This window comes from Denticeps clupeoides, chromosome 2, assembly GCF_900700375.1.
Source record: "Denticeps clupeoides chromosome 2, fDenClu1.1, whole genome shotgun sequence".
NCBI classification, from domain to species: Eukaryota; Metazoa; Chordata; class Actinopteri; order Clupeiformes; family Denticipitidae; genus Denticeps; species Denticeps clupeoides.
In genome coordinates this window covers 1,513,191-1,536,566 of record NC_041708.1, presented here as the reverse complement: position 1 = coordinate 1,536,566, position 23,376 = coordinate 1,513,191, and the positions used below count along the sequence as shown (strand labels likewise).

At 44.9% G+C, this 23,376-nt stretch overlaps 1 protein-coding gene across 2 annotated transcripts in view; it reads left to right on the top strand.

Moving 5' to 3' along the window:
• The first annotated feature begins 269 nt into the window (after window positions 1-269).
• znf385c (zinc finger protein 385C) overlaps window positions 270-23,376 on the top strand; it is a 65,415-nt gene continuing 42,308 nt past the window's right edge. Inside the window, exon 1 of one of the 2 annotated variants that reach the window (XM_028969322.1) lies at window positions 270-415. In XM_028969322.1, coding sequence (XP_028825155.1) covers window positions 367-415 — 49 coding nt within the window. In that variant the 5' untranslated portion in view covers window positions 270-366. The remainder of the gene's footprint in view (window positions 416-23,376) is intronic. The other variant, XM_028969323.1, reaches the window with a different exon arrangement.

The following is a 23,376-nucleotide window of genomic DNA, read 5'->3' as shown; positions in this document are numbered from 1 at the left end:
CGATGAAAGCGACGAGAAGAAGCGAGAAAGAGAGAGGAGCAGCAGAACGAGAAGGAACTGATAGATACAGAAGAGAGAGAGACGAGCAGATAAGACGAGACGAGACGAGATAGCTCTCCTCTCTCTGTCTCTCTCTCTCTGTCCCTCTCCCCCCCTCTCTCCCTTCCCTCTCTCTCTGTCCTTCTCCCCCTCTCTCCCTCCTCTCTCTCTCTCTCCCTCTCTGTCTCTCTCCCCTCTCTCTCTCTCTCTCTCTCTCTCCCAGACGCGCGGGACCCCGCCGTCCCTCCCACGTGACCGGCGCGTTGCGCGGGAAGCCCCGGCTGCGCACTTGGCGGCGGAGACGCGCCGGGCTCCAGGGCGACGCTGATGTCCAGCGCGGAGGGAGCGGGAGGGGAGACGCGGCGCGGCGGGGCAGGTAGGGAGCGGGTTCGGGCCGCGGCGCCGTGGCGACCCTGTGATTGGTTGATTGACTTTCAGCTTTGTTATGACGTATTTACTCCAGAATACAGTACATGTACAGTATACTTCACCACAGTATACTTCACACCCCAGAATCCGTCTGTCTGTCTTTAATGCACTTTTCATCTTCACATGACTGCAGTGTGTGTGTGTGTGTGTGTGTGTGTGTGTGTGTGTGTGTACACAGTGAAGTACTGTGTTAAATAAGCCCTGAAAGCGTCAGGAAGAGTGAAGCGGGATTAATATTTGATGGGGTTTCCATTTGACAGAGTGTGCGAGAGTTTGAAACTCTGGACCAGTTTCCCCGCCCGCTCCTCCTGGCCTCCTGGCAGGGACCCGCTCATCGATTTGTCGGTACGAGTGTCTTCTTAATCAGAAATAAGCCTAAATCCCGGTATCGTGTTCACCGTGTCAAAGGTCGCTCAAGTCTTATATGGGGGACACTTCCATGAGTCCGTCCCCAAGTCCCCGAGTCCATGGCTCTGCTGTTAGGTGTGATGATGTGATTGAGTGTGAATATCGACAAGAAGCCCCTCCCCCAAAAGAAAAATGCTCCCTCCTCCTGTCCGTACTATTGATCTTTTGCAGACATGCATCAGAAATGGAAATATTTCTTGTTGGCCCGACCTTGTCAGACCCGGGCGGTCCGGGGAAAGATCCGTTCCCTCGGTCCCACCTCGCCAAGATGGACGCCGTAAATGGGTGCTGTAAATTGAGCTTGCGTGACCTCGGCCCACGGCTCCTCCTCGCGATGAAGGGGGATTCGTGGATGGGGGCTTGTGGGTGAATCGTGCAGGACGTTCTAGTTTCGTTTCAGTTCCTTGTTGTGCGAAGACCATTTCTAAAAAAAAAAAAAAATACATATAAAAAGGGGAGGAGCCTGGCAGCATGATTGACAGCTTTCACACACCCCCTGCTTCCTCATTCTGGAGGATTAAACTCCCCTCCCGTCAGTACGCGACACGCCCAGGTGTAGCGTGGGACCACGCCCACCACCAACGCCCCACGCCCGTGCCAGTGAACAGGCCTCCTATTTACCGCCAGCTCCCTTCGCATCCAGTGAAAAGGAAAAATGGCGGCCGTGTTTGGCGTGTCGATGATGTACGAGGCGACCCGCGAAATGGTCTCGACGCCGAAGCCCGGTGCGGAGAAATGAATCTCTCTGTTCGTCTCGCTCCCTCCGTCCCTCTGCACTCCATCTCTTTTCATGGCTGTAAGTGCCGTGGTCTCGGGCGGCTGCACCCGCCTCTGTCAGATGCTATCTTGGCTGTAGTTCAGCGCGTGTGTGTGTGTGTGTGTGTGTGTGTGTGTGTGTGTCGTGGGGCTGTCAGCTGTGAAATTGACTATGATCGTCTGAAACAGGGCGAAGTCGCCCAGGACTGTGAACATTTAAACCAAACGTGAATCTCAGCTGGAAGTTGGGGGGGCGGGGGACCGGGACCCCCAAACACACTTTAACCATCAAAGAGGGACCCCGACTCTACACAGTTCAGGTTCCTCAAAATTGAGAATATACAGGAGTGCCTATTTTTCACATTTATCCACGTGAAAAAAAATAATGTATTTCAATTATATTTTATATTCAAATATTTTAAAAGATTCTTATTTATTCTGCTAATCTATTCTGTGGTATGTTAATAAGCAGTTTTAATACATGCGTTACTGTATTGTAATAATTAGTTAACGTTATAAATGCAGGTTTTCTATGAACTTTTGCGCTTAAGTGTTTGAACCAGAAGAATATGACCCTGTCATCAGTTAAGAATAATTTTGTACTCTTTTAGAATTTTCTTTTAGAATTTCACTTTTAGAACGGAGGCAAAAGTAATAATAATATTAATAATAAAAACTGAGTCAGTGGCAGTGGTCCTCATGAGAAATAATATATTTCGCATATACTCATGTTTTATTGAATTAATGACGATGCAAAATTAAGTGCATATTAAGACTGTTCTTTTTATGTTAAAATATTATATTAAATAAGCAAAGTCAGATCATTAAATACCGTGTGAATACCTGCCTTTGCTTTTATTAATTGTGGGAATTTAAGTGTTGATTTAAAAAAAAATTAAATTACAAGAAAGAATTACAAGTCAGGATCTAGCACAACAAATTATCTAACAACTGAAGCAGTGTTATTTTATCTTTTTATATTTATTCCTTATTTTATGATCCATAAATCCTGTCCACTGTTCATTTGTGCGGTGTTGTTATTTATTTCTTTATTCATATTCAGCACGGTTCACTATTTACTGTTCAGTGCTGAAGTATTGAGTCGTTAATCGAAAGTGCGCGATATTTACGGTGATCTTTTATTCCCTCTCCCCCTCCCCGCCTCGCCGGGTCTCCCCGTCGAACGGATTTGGGCTTAACCGTCCCATCAGAGATGAGTGTTTGAGGTTGAAGAGCCTCTGGCTTTGATTACACTCAGATTACAGCGTCCCTGTGCCGCGTCCGTGTTGTGAGTGACAGCCGCCGCGTTGACCCGGGCGCCGGGCCCTCCGCCGCTGCCACCACGCTCGTGTAGGGAAGTAAAGATGAGGCGACCCGCTCCGTCCCCCCGACTTCTTCATTATCTGCCTCTACACCTCTTTCTGGCAGCTCGGCCGCGGTCACACCGTCGGCGTACGCTCCAGACGGGGGCAGTTATTGATTCCTCGCCGAGACGTCGGGGTGTAATTATCCTCACCGTATAATCACAAACACACACACACACACACACACACACACACCTAATGCCTCGCCTCTCACAAATGACCTCTGTGTTCAGGCCTGAGCAGGTGTGTGTGTGTTGTACCACGCACACACACACGGGACCCCACCCAAACACACACTTGCACAGACATCCATAAACAGGATCCCTGCTGTGCTGTCTGTCTCTTAAACCCACACACACACACACAATCAGTATCCCACCACGTCCCTGTAAGTAGACCAATAACGTCCCAGTATAGCAGATTCCTTGTAAGACCACCACACACACACACACACACACACACACACACACAGTGACTCTCTGTGTTACTTGACATCCAGGCCCTCACAGACGTTCATGTTTATCTCAGCTTTAACACCTAAGCCCTTCAGTCTGCTTCTCCAGGGACGTCTGGGTCCCCTGTCCTGACGACTTGACACAGTGAGGACGATCTTACAGGCCATCTGGTTGATCTTCGTGGATCACTATGGACCCTTTATTAGTAACTTATTAGTATATATCAGAATATATAGTTTTTTCCGACCCAACACAAATACAATATTTGTATAAAGTCAAAAGTCTGGACGCCTGGAGTCTGTGGCAGTTGTGGAGACTAAGATGGCGCCATTTTGAAGAATCCAATGCATGAAATATAGTATTTAGTATTTGTTGTATCAGGAGAAAGTGACGTATGTTTGCCGCCTCTTTTTACCTTCATGGCGGCTTTGTTCACTGCTGTCAGCCGCCGGATGAGACGCTCATTAACGTGAGCGATTGATAAGAAAGTGTTCAGCGTAAAGTTCAGGACCGCTGGAGACCGTCCCCGTTGTCCAACGAAGATGCTGCCATCGGACCAAAATCTCCCTGATTTAGAGAGACGCAGAGCTTCTACTTTTTGTTTATTACATAACTTCACGTGGGTAATTTCTACAATGTGAAAAATGCAACTGTGAGGGAACCATATAAAAAAAGGTAGAAAAAAATAATTCATTTTATGCAGGTAAGGAGGTGACATTGTCAACTCGACACCCGTACACCCGAAGCAATCGAACTGTCCAGATTCCAAACCCTCCACCTTGGCCAAGACCAAAGAGTTACGAAATCAGCAGTGGGATGCGGACCCGTAATCGGAAGGTTGCCGCTTCGAATCCCGATCCGCCGAGGTGCCACTGAGCAAAGCACCGTCCCCACACACTGCTCCCCGGGTGCCTGTCATGGCCGCCCACTGCTCACTCAGGGTGATGGTTAAATACCGAGGACATGTTTCGTTGTGTCACCGCGTGCTGTGCTGCTGTGTATTTACATTTACGGCATTTATCTGACGTCCTTATCCAGAGCGACTTACAATCAGTAGTTACAGGGACAGTCCCCCCCTGGAGACACTCAGGGTTAAGTGTCCTGCTCAGGGACACGATGGTAGTAAGTGGGGTTTGAACCTGGGTCTTCTGGTTCACAGGCGAGTGTGTTACCCACTAGGCTACACAATGACAATCACTTTGAAGTAAAAACAAATGAATAAATATTTCCCCTTCTGTATTTATATAATTGCAAGACAGAAAAATGCTCCGATTGGTTGTTGGGGTTTAACGCAGTCGTGTGTCCCCACGACCCAGTCCGGTTTCAGGGAACCGCACCGCATACAAGCGTCAGCGACCATGACCTTGCGCGGTGAACAGCGTGCTGAGGAACCTGTCATGAAAAGTCCACAGGACCGGGTTCTGCTGATGCACGAGGCCATCATGTCCAAACGTTGGTCACTTCTTATCACTTCTTGCCGTACCTGCTGATTAAGCAAGAACGTTCAGCCAACGCTGCAAATTCAGGAATATATGGATTTTTGAGGCTGAAAGTCACGCCGATATCTAAAAGAAAACGGCCTTATTTATTCTCTCATTATTGCTGCGATGCACCGGCTCACGCAAAGCATGATGGGAGCTGGCTGGACGAGTGCGCTGGTAGGTACCGAGTCCACTGTTGTTGGCTGTAAGGGCTTTCTGCCAACACAGCATGGGCTGGAGCCTGGTGGCCCTGGCGGAGGGTGGGGGGTGGGGACCGGTTGACCTACCCCGGGGACGGGTCTCCTTCACAGCATCTGGACAGAGGGTCCCATGCCTGGCTGTCCAGACAACTCTTGATAGCATGGACATTGCTTATCCACTCAAAATGATGCATATATGCAGTGGTTGAAGCTCACGTCCATGAAAGAGGGTTTTTTGAACATTTATTAACATTAAAACATTTGAAAATCTGAATCAGAAACATTACCTGTCGCGTTAGCGTATCGTTTTTTTTTTACCAACGATTAACATATTCAGAAAGTTCACGTTGCTCCTCTAATGGAGGATAGAGATAATCCCTTATAGGTAATAGGTGCTGAATGAAGGTTCATATTATCTGCTTCGTGCTCAGTGATGCTCACCCTGGAATATGACACTATCGCATGGAAAACGACCTGAGCTTTTGTGCCCTTAGCTAGTATGACATCGTAAACAAAAAAACTATTTGTTGTTTTCTAAAAAACAATTGTCCTTATATAAGGACATTGGGACTTACTACAGACACCTTTAGGTAAAACTTCAAGTGACGTTTCAACTTCATTGAGCATGAGTACATTGTCTACTTTGGATTCTGGAGGCACCATTGAAGAATGATACTAATATTGTCACAGTCTTGTTTTCTTTGTTTTGTTCTAGTGCTTCTCTGACCACCAGAAGGCAGAGCAAAGGTCTATGAATGAGGACAATAGGTTTAAAGTGAACAGAATAAATATTATGCTAAAGAGAAGCCAAAATGCAATTTCCCCATATAAGAAGGTTGATATTAACATCATGTTATTCTGTGGGGTTCCTCAGGGCTCCATTCTGGGACCTGTGTTGTTCAGATTGTGGACGTTGCCTTGGTGGACATGGAGGGGGGTTTTCTGCAGATGATGTGACTGTATATTTTTCTGCCACACATGCCTTATGTGAAGTTGTAGCTATAACCTGTGCATGGACGTGGCATCATTTCTTGAAATTACACCAAAGGACTGAAGACTGAAGCACCTTGAAAATTATGCAAATGATGATAATCATGATGAATCAGCTCTTGCCAGGTCTTAATTTATTTTCTTTTAAAATGTAATGCATCTCTATGTTGTGTATCTGTAGTTCTTGTTACAGATAATGTCATGTTGGGCCATGTACAATGTGCATTTATTCCAGTGCAGCTGTCATTATTCACACCAGAGTTAAAATGGAAGAATTTGACCGTAGGTCGGCAACTCGTTGCCCTGCCGAGGGTTTGTTAGAGAAACGGCGCACAAAATGAATTTCCATACAAATGACGACTGCACTGGTTGGCTGGTTTTGCAAATTTGGCTCCCTGATTGTGTCTCTCGGGGTGTTGGGGGTGGAATTTCCTGCTAAAAGCCACCAATTCACTTAACTCGGCTGGGCCATAGTGTAATAAGGCTCAGCATTGGACCTTCTAGCCTTGTTGCATGGCTACAAATGAAGGATGAAATGAACTTGGCGGGTCTTTTTTTTTAGTGTGTAATCTCATCTTTTTTTATTTCTGCTGACGAAAATAACGAGCCGGCGTCGCCACCCGCCGCTTTCCGGAGGAGAAAATTCCGTACATGACAGCTGACAGAGGCCGGTCGTCTTCGTCCGTCCCACTCCCGGCTTCTGGACGTCCCTTGCAGAATGAGGTTGTAGCGGCGGTGTGATGGAAAAGGGGCTGCCAAGGGTTAATTGTTGGGGGAGCGAGGGAGGGAAGAGCTGGGAGAGGGAGATAATTAGCTGCGGGACTCCTGACGGAGGGAGAAAGGAGGCCTCGTCCTCGCAGGGGACGCGTCAGTCCCCCTTCTACCCGTTTTTTTTTTTTTTTTAGACAAACAGCTTGGGGAATTTGCAGAAGTGTCTCAGTCGCCATGGGAGGCCACTTCATCACTCACGGTTATTTAGAGTACAGTCATATCAGTCTGCAGGAAATTCATACGTCAATCTATAACACGAAATATACAATATATCATAATGAAGGTCGTTCCTATTAATCCTGGGTCCGTCCAGTAACTCAGTTTCAGTTGCTCGTCGGCTCCTAGCACGTTATGGAGAAGTAAAAACTCCACCCTCGCTATTTTCCATGCAAGTACGCGAGATTGGATTGTGATAATGTACAAAATGCACGTTCTTTCTGAATGGCTTGCAACCTCTGCTTTTCATTAATTGCCAAAAAAGGGACACTTACAATACAGAATATACAAAATATACAAAATATATTTTTTTATTCAAACAATTGTCAAACCGCCACCCGTCTTCACCTTATACAGGATAATGACTGCCCATCTGCAGTCATTGTCTTGAATTGTGGTTTGTTTTTGTGATGTTTGGTTTTTTCATCCTTAATAAATTTCATTTTGTTTACACACACACACACACACACACACATATATATATATTGTTATTGTTATTTTTATTAATTCACTGAAATACAATTAAACATTATTATTTCTGAATATGATGACAACGATTGGTTGAAGGTATGGAAATTATTAGTCATAATTGTAGAGTTACAATGTGTTATGAATACTTTTAATTGTGTATTTGGTCTATTCATCAGATCTACAAAATAATTTTCTCATGAAGAGTACGTTCTTTTTTTTTTCTGGTTATTTGCATGCAGCGGCGGCTGCTGCGCTGTGTCCATGTCTCTGTTCTAATGCAGCTGATAATTACAGCGTTCCTACATTACTGCCATCGCGCCGTGATTATTTCTGTACAATAGTCCCCTTTCAGGCCGGGTTGTGGACGTAGTTACTCCTGCCATCAGCATGTACAAAGAGAAAGACACGGCCTCTTTATTATAATGGTTCAGAAATGTCACACACACACACACACACACACACACACACACACATCAATCACATCAATACATTTTATTTCACTGTTTATTTAAACCAACATTACATTCTTGCACATTTTAATATTTCAAATTTGAGACTACGGATTCTTTCGAATGTGTATACAGTGTAATTAAAGAAACTACACGTACGACAGGCTGCTTTTCATACAATGATGTCACAACACAGCCTCTGTGATGCCTGGTTTTGTAATGAAGGGTTGCCAGATCCTGCCGAATTTCTCCGTCATGCTTAGTAAAATAATTCTGTTCGAGATCAGTGTTTTACTTACTGTTCATAGATGAGAATTTTTTTCTAAAAAAAAAAAAACAAAACAAAACAAAAAACACCTGCTTGTCTGCAAGAAATGTTTAGGAAGCCGAATATAAAGTTAAAAACTCATCAGATAGGTTCAGTGGTTTTCTGGGTTGTGCGATTTCGCTCGATTCCTGTGAAGCAGTAAATCAGCACTTGACCTGACGTCAGTGAACAAGCCCCGTGCTCTATGCGCTGTTGTGCTGTTTGATTGTAGGGCCCTCTGGGTTCCCCCAGTCGTGCTGGTTGCTGGTTTAGTTTTGTGGACTCCTGAGGGTGAACGTTGTTGATTCGAGCTTCAGTCTGTGGCGTGTTGGTCCTCGGTGTCAGATATCCTGTTGCCCAAATCCCGTCCCTCTGGGGCTGCAACTAAACCGGTTCCTCATCCCGCCGGAGCGTTCTCGCTGTGAGAACTTAATCCTGCTCTGATCGCAAAATGTCTGTTGACAAGACCCCCTCCTCCACCTCCTTTTCTCTTCCTCCTCCACCTCCTCATTTTCTCTTCCTCCTCCACCTCTTTTTCTCTTCCTCCTCCTTTTCTCTTCCTCCTCCACCTCCTCCTTTTCTCTTCCTCCTCCACCTCCTCCTTTTCTCTTCCTCCTCCACCTCCTTTTTCTCTTCCTCCTCCTCCTCCTTTTCTCTTCCTCCTCCACCTCCTTTTCTCTTCCTCCTCCATCTCCTTTTTCTCTTCCTCTTCCTCCTCCTCCTCCTCCTTTTCTCTTCCTCCTCCTCCTTCTCCTCGCCATCCCCCTCCTCTTCCTCCTCCTTCTCTTCCTTCTCTTAATGCTTATCTTCCTCCTCCTCTTCCTCCTCCTTTACCTTCTTCTCCTCCTCCTCCACCTTTGTCTTCCTTCTCTTTACGCTTATCTTCCTCCTCCTCCACCTTCTTCACCTCTTCTTCTTCCTTCTCCTCTTCTTCCTCCTCCTCCACCTTCTTCACCTCCTTTTCCTCCTCCTCTTCCTCTCCCTCATCCTCCTCCTCGCTTTCTGTTTCTCTGTGGCTGCGCTCCCCCATCCTCAGCGTTTGGGGTTCAGGAGTGCGGCCCTTGCAGGTGGAGGAGGAGCCATCATCCCCTTCGCCGCAACATTTAATGGAGGCAATTAAACTCCTTTCACTGGGGATTATGGGTAATTACATGCAAATTCACTTCCTGGAAAGCTGGTTGGCGGGGGAAAATGTGCGGAAGCGAGCGGCGAGGCGGCAGCCCTGCACTCACCGTCTGACGGCGGTGTTTGGAGGGGTCGCCATCGATGCAGATGAGGGCCCGTTTTAGCATCCACTCATGTTGGAGAGACGCCCAGACCAGGGATCGTAAATGTACCGTATTTGGAGGGAAATTATTGCACACGGGCCGCTTCCATCCTGTTGTTGCGCAGTAACACATATTATCATAGACGGTGCATCTTATGGTGCATAATTTACATTTACCAGATGCCCTTATCCAGAGCGACTTACAATCAGCAGGACATGTCCCCCCCGGAGACACTCAGGGTTAAGTGTCTTGCTCAGGGACACAATGGTAATGGTTTGAACCTGGGTCTTCTGGTTCATTGGCGAGTGTGTTAGACGTGGTTGTAAAAACCACGTCTGGGCAGAACAGGTCCTTCTCCCATTCGTTGGGATCTCGTCTGATCTCGTCAACTCCGCCATGAAAATGCGCGCTTAAACCGCTCATCATCAGTTTCCTTTGTAACCACATGTTCAGCACGGCTGCTGAAGCGCTGCATTATGGGATCTGTAGTTTGTGAGTTCTCGCCGGGCCATTATAATAAATCTGTATTAAATGATCGCGAGTTTGACGGCGACGTGTTACGTTAGGCCTCGATTGGCTGTAACAGCATGTGAGATGACTGCCGTTACTTGGCATTAACAGGAGATCTGTACCTGGTCGTGCTAATGAAATGACTTGGCCTTTAAATAAAGGTGTAAAATTATTGTACGTTATGGGATTTTTGGAATTATTCATCGTACAGAGGGTACAACTATGGTACGAAATATTGGTACAACCTGCTACGAATAATTATTATACGTCTGGCAACACTGGAAATGAGGAGGAGCCATCCTAGGTTCACAGCAACATGTCAAAGCAGCACTTTTTCTCAGGGCATTCACAAACAGTGGATTCATAAAAACCTTTCACAACTGGATCCAGAAATGTCTGCAACCTGAAGCGACAGTGGACAATCGTACACAAGACACCTCCTTTCATACAGAGTCACCATATATGGCCATTCCTGAATGTCCTCTTCTAAGGGCCAATTTATCTTGGAATAGGAAACAGAAATATGAAAGTCGGAACATTGATTGCAACTCTAACATCAGCATGGTTTTCTCATAATTTTGCGACGTCTGTTGCTGTTGCTGTGTTGGGACGTGTCCGCTATCCATTACTATGATCGTCGAACTCTGCTGAATGTCGGAAATTACGGTGCGACGTAGCCGGTGTCACGAGATGGTACACGTCCTCCTTGCCTAGTCCCCCCCGCGAGGGGGCAAACTCCTTCCACCAAATCCTACTTTCTTTGGGCCCAACAAAATCCATTTGATTTTTCTTTACTAAATTCCGCTTTTCCATTTGTCACGTCCCCGTCTAGGGAAACATGACAACAAACGAGGGGAATGTGTGTGGTGGGAAGACACAGATTCCAGGCCCAAGTGAAATATTGTGCTTTTATTTACAGTGAGTAGTGAACAACCAACCAAACCTAAAGTGCCGTATACAACAACTACCCAACCATTCACAGGAGGACAACACACCATGAAAGGAGAGACTATACAAATACTCAACAAAGCCACAACTAACCACTCTAACACACAACAAAGGCTTATCTGCAACTCTACAACAATCCAAAAGTCCTCTCAACAATGAGCCTCCACTGGTGGCTGGAAGGGTCCTTAAGTAGTTCTCTGTGGAACCGTAATCCAAATCTCCGGCCCAGCGGACAGCCTAAAAGAGAAACACGCACAACACAGAGCGGCCCAAGCAATTCTACGGCCTAAAGGACGTAACACATTTTAATTCTTCAGAATTCCACGTTTCCCATTATAGACATTTATGAACCCAAACACTGTGTGATGATGGAGAAAGAATAAAAATCGCATTTCATCACTGTTCAACAAAGTCCTTTAGTGCAACAAGTTCAGTGAGTGCTCTGCTTTTGTAAATAATATGTGCATTTCATGCAAAGGACTATTTTACAATATTACACATTCTTCCATATGTAAAATAAAAGTGCTTCACATTCGACCCCAACATAAGGAATAAATAGAGCTTGGGGAGACCTGCGGTGCAAAAAAAAAGTTGTGCCCACTTGCATAATGAACTGGAACCATGATGATAAAACTACGTTTTTAAATCATCTGATTTGTGGCTGACTGACTCGCGTTCGTTTGCTCCTTTTCTGTCTTTCTGATACGAAAATTTGTTTGGTTATTGTTGCACTTTAGACTTTAGACTTTTCTGAGGGCGCCGGTGTTCCAGTGAACGTATGCACGGCTGTTCTCAGCATCGCCATCGCTGACACCATGTTTACAACGTGATGGTGTGCGAAAGCCCGTGTGGTGGGCTGCAGAAACGTGAATATGTACGCCACAATTCCACGTTTTATAGCAAGTTTCCGTTTTATTTGTCGGATTCCGCAATTCCGTCCGCGTTTTCGGCTACGCGTAAGTCATAGGACCCTACCTTCTCCAGTAAAGGTGGCGGCCTGACCTCTGTATTTAAAAACCTCTATTAGTGCCGGCAAATCCTATTTTTGAAATGCTAAATCCAGCTTTGAAATGCTAGTGTAACTGTTTTTATCATGGTGTACATGGTGATGTAATGTATGACTATATTTTAATATTCGTGTTTGTTTGCAGACCAAGCCCGGGGTTATTGACTTTCTATCTTATTGCGTCATTCAGTCTGTGGCTGGCTCGACTCATGAAAAAGGACCCACACTGGACCTTCTGTCATCGTGTGGACTCTCAGTGCATGTGGCCGATATTTGTGAAGCAGCAGGTACAGTACAGGCCAAAAGTTTGGACACCTTCTCATTCAATGTGTTTTCTTTATTTTCATGACCATTTACGTTGGTAGATTCTCACTGAAGGCATCAAAACTATGAATGAACACATGTGGAGTTCTGTACTTAACAAAAAGTGGAGACCTGACCTCCACAGTCACCGGACCTGAACCCAATCCAGATGGTTTGGGGTGAGCTGGACCAACAAGTGCTAAACACCTCTGGGAACTCCTTCAAGACTGTTGGAGAAGCATTTCAGGTGACGACCTCTTGAAGCTCATCGAGAGAATGCCAAGAGTGTGCAAAGCAGTAACCAGAGCAAAGAAACTAGAATATAAAACATGTTTTCACTTATTTCACCTTTTTTTGTTAAGTACAGAACTCCACATGTGTTCATTCATTCAGTGAGAATCTACCAACGTAAATGGTCATGAAAATAAAGAAAACACATTGAATGAGAAGGTGTCCAAACTTTTAGCCTGTACTGTATATCTGAGCCTGTACGATTTTCTGTCTCTGTTCCTACTCACCGTATACGCATGATAACCCAACAGACTACGGCACTGTTTTGTGATATGTTCAATAATTTAAATACATCTTGTATTGAGGCTGGAAATTCGTCCTCTAATACTGAAATGCTTTTAAATCACTTCAGTTCACTCTGCACAAATATTATGGACTCGAGCACACTAAAACGCTGCCGAGCCATGGCAAAATGACTCTCCGTGCCAGCAGGCAGAGAGAAAATGGAAACAGGACAAACTGCACATCTCTAAAGAATTTCTGCCTTTCTCTGTACAAGAGGTCTGTCAAACAAAAAATGAACTACATCTCCGCGTTGGTTTCCAACGACAAACTGCTAAAAATCAGTCCTCTTAGACAAAGCTCCTCCAGCCCGGTTTCTGTGAACCCCGAGTCTTGCACTATCTGTCCACGCTCAACTAGCAGGTACGACCTGCACACTGTACCTCTGGAACAATTTTCAAAGACATTTTTAATACAGTCGGGCCATCGATATCATCAACATTACAATTGAGAGTCTTGGTTCGTGGTGTGCTGCGCCGGCTTTGATGGTTAAACATTCTTACAAAGCGCCTAACAAATGAGGTGAGCAATCCAGAGGCAACAGTGGCAAGATCAAAACTCCTTCTAACAGGAAGAAAACCTTGAGAGGATCCAAGATTCGTGAAGGGGAACCCGTTTTTTTCTGGTCTGTACTGAATTACATTGAAATACATCCAGAAAATGATGGCATGTCAAGGTTATAAGGTCCACTTGTGTATAATGAATTAACGTCCAGGTAGTGTGTTAGAGTCCCAGCAGGTGACTGTCAGATGGGGTCATCAGAATGCCAAGTAGGACAGTCCATGGAGGTAAGGCCATGTCACATGATCAAGCCGAACCAGGAAACCGTAAGAACCCTGGCTGCAGAGTTTTGGATGAGCTGAAGTTTATTCAATGAAGCAACAGAACAACCAGAAAACAGAGAATTACAGAAATCCAGTCTAAATGTTATGAATGCATGAACTGAATTCTCTGAAGAAAGGTGGGACGTACGCCATCTTGGAAATATTTTGAATGTGACAATCAAATGACAAATCTGGATTAAGAGTCACAGCCAAATTACAGTAGGAAAACCAGTACACTTCAATCTATATTCTGTCAATCCTCATCTCACCCCTTTGGGACAGATCACCAATATTTCGTTCTTAACCATGTTGAGCATGAGGAAATTGCGGGTCATCCAGTCTCTGATGTCCTTAAGAACTTTTTCTACTTTAGGGAGGTGGTATCTTTCATCCGGCTTGACCATTATTTACATTAGAGTGTCTTTTGCATAAAAATTTAAATTTACCCATGTCTACTGATTGTGACCGAGTGGCAGCATGTAGAAGGAAAATAACAAAGGGCCCAGTACTGTGCCCTGTGGAACGCCATATTTCAATTCCCCATATTTTGCAGAGTAATCACTGCCCAAGCCAACAAAGTGAAGGCAAACCTATAAGTAGGATTTGAACCAGGAGATGGCTGTCCCACTTATTCCAACTAACGTTTGAAAGTGAAAGTGTAAATCGGTAAAGCCAATTTAGTAGAATGTTATGGTCTATGGTGTCAAAGGCTGCACTAATGTCTTAAGAGCAATTAAGACATTAGTACATTAGTGATAAGGTCCTGGTCAGAATGTAAAAGCAGGTCATTTAATACCTTCAGTAGGGCAGTTTAAGTACTATGGTTCTGTCTATAACCTGACTGAAAATTTTGTGTTTTAGACAAATTGTATGTCTTTTGACATAAAGGAACATATCTTAGAATAATGGATGGATTTATATTGTAAATTTCCCACTTCTGGGACTAATAGAGTATCATCTTATATTATCGTATCTAATGAGTCGATTAAGCCAAGGACTGATTGACCTGACGTAGGTAGTAGCTCCTTCGGTAGTGAGCAAGTATTGGGTCAAGGATACAGGTTGATGGCTAACAGTTCAAGACAACAAGTTCAGAGAGTGTAATCTGGCCAAGTGCACGTGCAGACTGATCCATGAGTTCCTCACGAAGATACATATAAACCGAACATGCTCTTCTAATTCTGCCACCTTTGCCATCAAACTAGTCACTTCCCTACACTTCTCTCATATAAACCTCTTATCAAGAAGAAGAACCATGACCCCTCAATTTTAACAAATTCTAGACCAATCTCCAAGCTGCCATTTCTATCAAAGGTGCTAGAAAAGTGGTCCTTGCGTGGTTCCAGTTGTATTTAACTGATCAAAGTTTCTCAATCCATCTAGACTATTTTTCTTCAGCACAGTTGGAGTTCCCCAAGGCTCCATCTTGCGCCCTATTCTGTTTTTACTACTGCCTACCTACTTCCACTGGGGTCAATACTTAAAAAACACAACATTCCTTTTTACTGCTATTCAGATGATGTCCAAAACTGCATGCCATTAAAATTTACATTTACAGCATTTATTAGAGGCCATTATCCAGAGCGACTTACAAATAATAGTTACAGGGACTGTCCCCCCTGGAGACACTCAGGGTTAAGTGTCTTGTTTTTAAAAAAAACAAAACATTTATATAGCCGCAGTGATGGTCTCACTGCGTCTCTGGGTCCCATATGTCCAATCATCTGTAAAAAAAATCTTGGTGTGGCCTAGTTTGTCATAAAAACAGGTTTTTATCAGTTAAGGTCTATATCAAAGGTCAAAGATTATCTCACTCCGAGAGATCTGGAGCAAGTAATACACGCTTTCATTACCTCATGATTGGATTACTGTAATTTGTTATATTTTGTTATTGGTCAGTCACTAATCCATCGGCTTCAACCGGTGCAAAATGCGGCGGCTCATCTGCTCACTGGCAAACGTAAGTAGGACCACGTTTCCCCCTGATTCTGGTCTCGCTTCATTGGTTACCAGTGAAGTTTAGGATCAAGTTCAACATCTTGTTAGTCATTTTAAAAGCTCTTAATGAGTCAGCGCGTCAGTGCCTCCTTGACCTTCTTTACGTTTACAGTGCAGCAAGACAACATCAGTCCGCTTATCAACTGCTCTAGCGGTTAAGGAAGTGGCCCCGTAATCAGAAGGTTGGAATTCCGAGCCACCAAGGCGCCACTGAGGTTCCACTGAGCAAAGCACCGTCCCCACACACTGCTCCACTGCTCACCAAGGGTGATGGTTAAATACAGAAGACACATTTCACTGTGTGCACCGTGTGCTGTGCTGCAGTGTTTCACAATGACAATCACTTCACTTTCACCTCTTTTTTTTTTTTTTTTTAGATCAAGGTTGTGGCCTTTAATTTGTATTAATGGAGGTGTTGTGACTTTTTGTAGTTTTATTGTTTTTATATCTTACTGTTTTATGATGATTGTTGGGTATCTTGGGTATCTAATTGTATGCACATGGTCTTTTGTACAACACTTTTGTCAACTAGTTCTTTAAAGGTGCTGTAAAGTCATTCTGCTCCACCGTTCAGAGAGCAGCAGCTCAGACGGTCGGATCTGGAATTTGTCCCCTTATGACGTCATAAGGGGACCAATTACAGATCCAACTATCTGGTTACCTCCCGTTTCTCATGCTTTTCCCGCTGAACTTCTATTGGCCGCTCTCATCCTCATTAGCATTTAAAGCTTGAAAACACAATTGTAAGGAACATTTCACAATGCTTTGTTTTTGAAAATATTGAGTTCAGTTACTACACCATAGACTGCAGGACATGCACCGTCCTGGGTGCTTTTGGTGTTTGGCTATTGCCTGTTCATCTTGTGTATAATTATAGGTAGAGAAGGTTTCTTTTTTCTTTTGTGGTTGATTCTGCTGAGCCGCTGTGCCTCTGCAGGTGAGTAAGAGAGGTCAGCGTAAGAGAGCGTGAAAGAGCGAGGGAGGGAGAGATAAAGAGTGTGTGTGTGTGTGTGTGTGTGTGTGTGTGTATGCCTGCAGTCTGCCCATGTGTCCTATTGACTGGCATGTTAATCAGTAAGGATTTGGGCTGAAGTCAGTATTAATGTGATGGAAAAAACGTTAGATTACGGAGCCGACCTCGGCGTGTGATCAGAAATGTCACCTACGCTGCCGCACGCTGTCTGCTGCCTGCACCAGCCGAATCGCTGATAACTGGATTCTTCCACTGACACCGAAGGCTCCGACTCAGCCCAGCTATATCATGGGTAAAAAAGGCATCAGTCATACCACCATACCTCATTATAGTAACTAAATGCACTTGTTATGATTTTTTTGTGTATGCGTGTACATTATTTGATGCATTTCGCAGCCGTTGATAATTCGACCTTTTTCAGCATTTTTCACATACTAAGAATCAAGTAATTGCATTTAAAGGGCACTATTTTTGAACTGGCGCTAAGTGTGGGGCTTGTTCGCTAGCGTAAGGTCAAAGGCATCCTAAGGTTTTCTATTAATCAATAAAACAAGAACGACACACTTGTTAGTTATCTGCATCTTGGGGACAAGAAATCATCCACCCTTTTTGTTGGTAAGTCATTATTCCCGTCGGCTTGAGAACGATCTTTAATGGTGTTTTTACAAAGACGGTTTAAAACGGTGCCGCTTTCTCGACTCTTCAAAACCTGCAGCTGTCAGTGTCTCACATGCACAGATGTTGTTGGAATAAGCTCATATAAATCCTGAGGACCTAGTTGAGCTTTAACTATCAAGTTTGGAACATAGCGACGACTTGTGTTTACTTACTTATGCAATTTCTAATAAAGGTTGATCTTATCTTATCTTATCTTAATGTCATATAAGGATGCACCACTAGATGGAGCTGTGTTGTATAAAATTTATATCACCCCTTATATATATATATTTATATTTGATATATGAGTCAATATATCAGTCAGTGTAGTGATATTTAACAGGTTTCGCGTTTGATTGGAAGGGCTCGTAGAACTGCAGCGAATGCTGGCGTAACGGGCGGAGAGCAGCTCTTCACTCTCTGACTGACAGCTCATCAGAGCATCTCAGCCCCCCCCCCCCCACCCCCCCGGGGGTGCATTTTTAGCGCCGCTCAATCACGAGCATTCAAGTGCAATTATCGTCTGCCCGTGCCCGGGGAGGCAAAAAAGGAACGAATGCCCGGAGATTTCCACCATCTTGCGTGTCATATTCTTCCTCCGTCTCCTCTTTTTCTCCTTTTTTTTTAAATTTTTTTTTTTATTTTCTCTCTCAGTAACACACACACACACACATCTGATAGTCACTTGGTCTCAACTCCAGCTTAAGAATTAAGATGGTATCTTCTCTCCCGAAGCCCCTGATGAGGAGGGGCTCTGGCCTAATGCGGTCCTAATCCCCCCGTCTAATTGGACCGTGACACGCCGCGGCCGAAACCGTCTGACGGAGGGACACGAGAGACACCCCGTCTCACCTTACCAGTATGGAGGACAGTAGCCTGTGGTGACCGCGGCCCCGGTGGTAAATGGTGGGATTATATGTGGCCCGTTTGTTGAGCCGCTATTGTTTGAATTGAGTGCGAAAAGCGGCGTCTGAGGAATTTAAATTCTCGGGCAGAGAAAGGAAAGGAAAAAAATAAAAAACGAGGGTAGGTCCCTCATGAAAGGGCCGCAAATGGATGGACGGACTGCGGCGATCACCACGGAGAAAAGGAAAAAGGGAGGATGGCAGAAATGGCACTTGAAATGGTAAAACGGTGTCCCGGCCCTTCTCCGAGCGCATGATTGCCCGTGAAAAAGCGGCGCATTTCCATTTCAATGCTCTACCTGTCCGCGCGGCCCATTTCACGCAGTTATTCCAGCATGGGGCGTCTTTTCTCAGGAGGAGAAGAAAACAAATTCAGCTGAGGCAAAAGCACCTCCTCTCCTCTCTTCTCTTTCTCGCTCCGGTGATGTAATGCACACATGCACGTCTGCCTGAGCCTTTCTCAGTTTGTTGTTTTTGGTTTATACGGCCCTTATCGCAATGCCGCACAGTGCAGCTGTTCCTCATAAAAGCCCTAAAATATGTCTTCATAAATAGCCCAATCAATTTGGCAAATCCACTTGGTATCCAGCCGCAGGAAATGCCCCCGTCCAGCAGGGGCCGCCAGCCTCGCCTTCATTGCCAAGGTAACCTTTTAGTGTGAATTCTGTCGGTTTGTTTCAAACACCTGTCAAACATTTTATCCACCATGTCCAGCGCACATCGTCTGCTGCTGTAAAAATGGACAGGGTTGTGGTTTGTATTTTGGTTATTCGTGTACGCGTGTAATTCGTCGGGTTTTTCGTGTAATACGGCCACTCTTGAAAATGGGGAAAATTAGTTGAGATTTTTTCTGTTTTTTGTCATTTAATACGAAAAAGGAAGACATTTGTATGTGTGTAATAAGCCCCCACGATTGGACATTTCTGTATTTCAGAATACTGTTTTTTTTTTTTTTTACCAAATCTTGTTTTATACAGAAAAGGGTTTTATTTTATAGGGGTGGTAGTGTCCTAGTGGGGTAACACACTCGCCTATGAACCAGAAGACCCAAATTCGAACCCCACTTACTACCATCGTGTCCCTGAACAGGACACTTAACCCTGAGTGTCTCCAGGGGGGGACTGTCCCTGTAACTACTGACTGTAAGTCGCTCTGGATAAGGGCGTCTGGTAAATGCTGTAATTTTAAATGTATTTGAATATAATGATGGCGATAATACTACATGGTGCCACCTACTGGTTTTCCCTTTTTTCAGTTTTATATTAAATCAACATTAAAACAGAAAAAATGTGTATTTTTTGGAATAAATTGAAAAAATTCATAGATCCTTTCTAAGTGTGTGATTGTGTGTGAGCGATTTTGCTTAATTTTTTTCCCCTGTCTACAGTGATGTATGCATGTTTTTGTCCATGTTTGTGGCTGGAGGGTTGGCTCCTCCATGCTCTGGTGGTCGGTCCAGATGGCCTGTAGACTGGCAGATGCAGAGGCTCTCGCCTCTGGTTACGGCCCTCCGTGGTCTCTCTTCGTCTATACTCTCTCACCCTCTGTTCCTCCGTCCTCTGGGTGTGAGATGATGCATCAGGGTCTTGTGTCTGGGTGAGGGATTTACATTTTTCAGCAGCTTCAGTCGGGAAATTCTGCTTCTTAAAGATATAAACCACGATTGGACAGTGGTTCTGCTCTGAGGTCCTCCCAGACTGATGGGTTCTTAACACTAAGCACCAGCGTCTGTTCTTAGCCTTTCAGTCAATACCCAAAGCTCTTGAGTGTATGTGAGAGAACAAGAGAGCAGTAAATAACCATTTTGTGCCCGAACACTCAATACGACTGCATTACCATTTCACATGGATCAGAAGCACAATTTGCTCAGATGCTCTGAGCCACATTTCTTCAAAGAGATCTTAAGCAAGATCCTACCCATCAAAAATATGTGTTAAGATTGAATTTATTGAAGAAGAAGTAAATATTACATTGGCCAGAATATGGCAATTTTTTTCTCACGGTATGTTTCAAAAGAGAAAAAAGGGAACACCAGTAGGTGGCGCCAGATATGATATTTTGTAACCGGTGTTTGAAAATAGCACATTGCCAGATTGATGAAAATAAAAACCTTTATTTGTACCTTTTTACAATTGTTATTTGCTTACATTTGCATAAATTGAAGGTGACAAATCCGATAAATTCAATTGAACTAACGATTTCAACAATTATTTTTTTAGAAATGCCTGGTCTCATCATCATCATTTTCTTGGAATAAAACAATTTTCTGTATAAAACGAATTTGTTCTACCAGACGTGCTTTTGTGAAAATGCAGTCTCGGGTGATGTTGCGTCATGTTAGAGTGAGGGTTTCTCTGGCTTTTCTCCATCTCTCCATCTCCCGACGCCCTCCTGCCTTAGGCACTCTGGTCTGATTGCGCTATTCATAACCTGTGCTGTCCTGCTGCCCTTGATTTAGATACTCGGCGCTCCTGATGGTCCACCTCCCGCCCGTCTCTTATCCTCCCGTCTCGGCCCTGGTCTGGAATCTGACCAAGTGCTTTTTAGATAATGAGGCGGTGGCCCGGTCCTGCTGCTCTGTATGTGTCACTTGACAATCTCACATACCGGCGCCTCCTTCTCGCTCGCGGTGCCGGGCGGCGTCCTCTTCTCGCCGGGCACCCTGAGCGAGGACTCCCCTCCGTGCCCGTTAGCATGCGAAACACGTTCAAACAGGAGACCAGGGGGAGTCCCGCGGGGAGGCTAGAGGTCAGAGGTCAAATGGGGGCGTGCTCACGGGGGTTTATATGTGCTCTTCCAAGTCAGGAGTGTAAATCCTGTAAACAGAAGGAGTCTTTGATTAATGAAGAGATTCTCGAACAGCAGTGTGTGTGTGTGTGTGTGTGTGTGTGTGTGTGTTGGATGGATAGAATAGCTTTGGTTGACAACTGACAAACAGCTGCGCTTCTAGCACTTCATCCATTATACACTGAAACCGTAGCCTCAGTGTGTCTATGTACGTCTCCCACGTCCCATCACTCCTCTTTTGTTCAAAGGTGTGTGTGTGTGTGTGTGTGTGTGTGTGTGTGTATTGCATTGCAGTGGGCTGTGCATTAGCACTTTAATTAATACCATAATACAGCAGCATCTGTGGAAGGCGGGGGTACTTTAGTTTCATGTAATCTGTGTGTGTGTGTGTGTGTGTGTGTGTGTGTGTGTGTGTGTGTGTGTGTCGAGGCTCTTTGCTCTCATGTTAGATACTGTGTGTAATCTCTATGGTGACAGGGCCGCGCTGATTGATGCTGTTGTCCTCTAGTGTTTTGTTTGGAGAGATGCCAAAGTGACTTCAGCTACACACACACACACACACACACACACACACGCACGCTTATATTTGCATATGCGGTAGATACAGACGCATTGAGAATAATGTGTTGTGTTCACTGCACATGGCAACATGCACACAATCCAACATTTTTGTCATTTTAATATTATATATACAATCACAGTATATCAGTTTATGTATATTTATATGCGTGTCGTCAGTGTATAGGAGGGTAATTACAATTCATATTCAATGTTTTTTTGGAATACGGTAACTTTTAGTGCTTTTAAAATCCGCCGTGCACGATCAAATAATAATTCATGGCGGCAAAGAAGAAATCCGCTGGTACGGCGTATTATTGCATGTTCTGGCCCTCGAGTTCCACATGTTAAACAAAGGGAAGGTCAGAGAACAGGCCGAGCATAACCGCTCGGGTTCTTCACAGCGCGTTCTCACTGCCGGAACAGGAACAATATATCATGCAGGAACAAAAGCGCGTGTGTGCACGTCCAAACCAGGTCGACATCACACTTTCACGAGGCTGCTACAGATTCGTCGTTTCGGTTTAAATTGCCCTCGTTTTGTACCATTAGTGCTTTAATGAACTTTGGGGATCATTATATTTTTTTTATTTTTTACGAATGAAGAACAAGGTTAATGTGAGGCAGCTGTTAATTATAATACGTAATTCGTCGCTTGTGGGTCTCTTCGGAATTTCAGATTAATCCGCCAGGTGTTCCTGGCCACGAAACTGATGGGAGGAACCGGTTGGGTCGAAGGAAGGAAGGAACATCTTTGGTCTCCGGTCATTAAAAACGGAGTGATGAGACCAAATCATAGGGTGCGGTGACACTCAATCATCCCGCGAGGGGGGGGGTAAAAAGGTTCTGAGGAGACTCGTGGCTTTGATGGGGGAAAGTGTCCCTGGGATTGTACCTGAATGGGTCTGGGATGTGGATGAAAGGAAGGACCTCAGACCAATTTGGCCGGAAACCTAAATAGGTGTGCGAGGGAAATGTGTGTGTGCCCTGCGCATACGAACACTTCCGAAACAGCATTATCCGTAAATTGCGCCTGGAGCGCAGATTTTATTGCGTTCTAGTTGCCTGGTATTCGCTGCCCTCCTGAGGTGGTGCGGGTTCTAGCAGTAGAATTGAGCCCTTTGAGAAGAAACGTCTCTGCAAAAGAAGTGAGCATTTTTCCGTTTGCATCTTTAAATGGCATTCATCTCATTTTCGTGGATTCTAATTCAAATTTTTATGACCACCTCATAAACATATTTTTGTGTCCCGTTAATGAAATTAGAAGTTAGATTTTGTCACCGTTGGACAAGGGCTGTTATTGCACGAGGCTGGAGATGTTGTGTGTGTGGAATAGCAGGATTGCAACACACACACACACACACACACACTAATCCTCTCGCTCTCTTGCCAAGGTCAGTGGGTGCAGGGCGTGTTGGGTCTGACGCACAGGATGTGGCTAAACCTCCGAGCGCCTACCTGTACAGTAGAAAGCGCCACGGCCCTGTTAATGGGACGTGACCTTGAGCGACGACGACAGGGGACGGGGACGAGTGCAGGAAGTGGGCCAGTCCCCCCCCCCACCCACCCACCTCTCTCTCTATGTTCTTTCCCTTTTCGTGGTAACTGCTCACATATAGCCCCGAGCGCTGATACCGTAGAACAAGCGGGACAGGTGCTAGAACAAATGTGTCTGTGCCGTGATGTCAGCTGTGGCGGCGGGGACGTCTTGTTGCCCCCCTGGCCTCAGG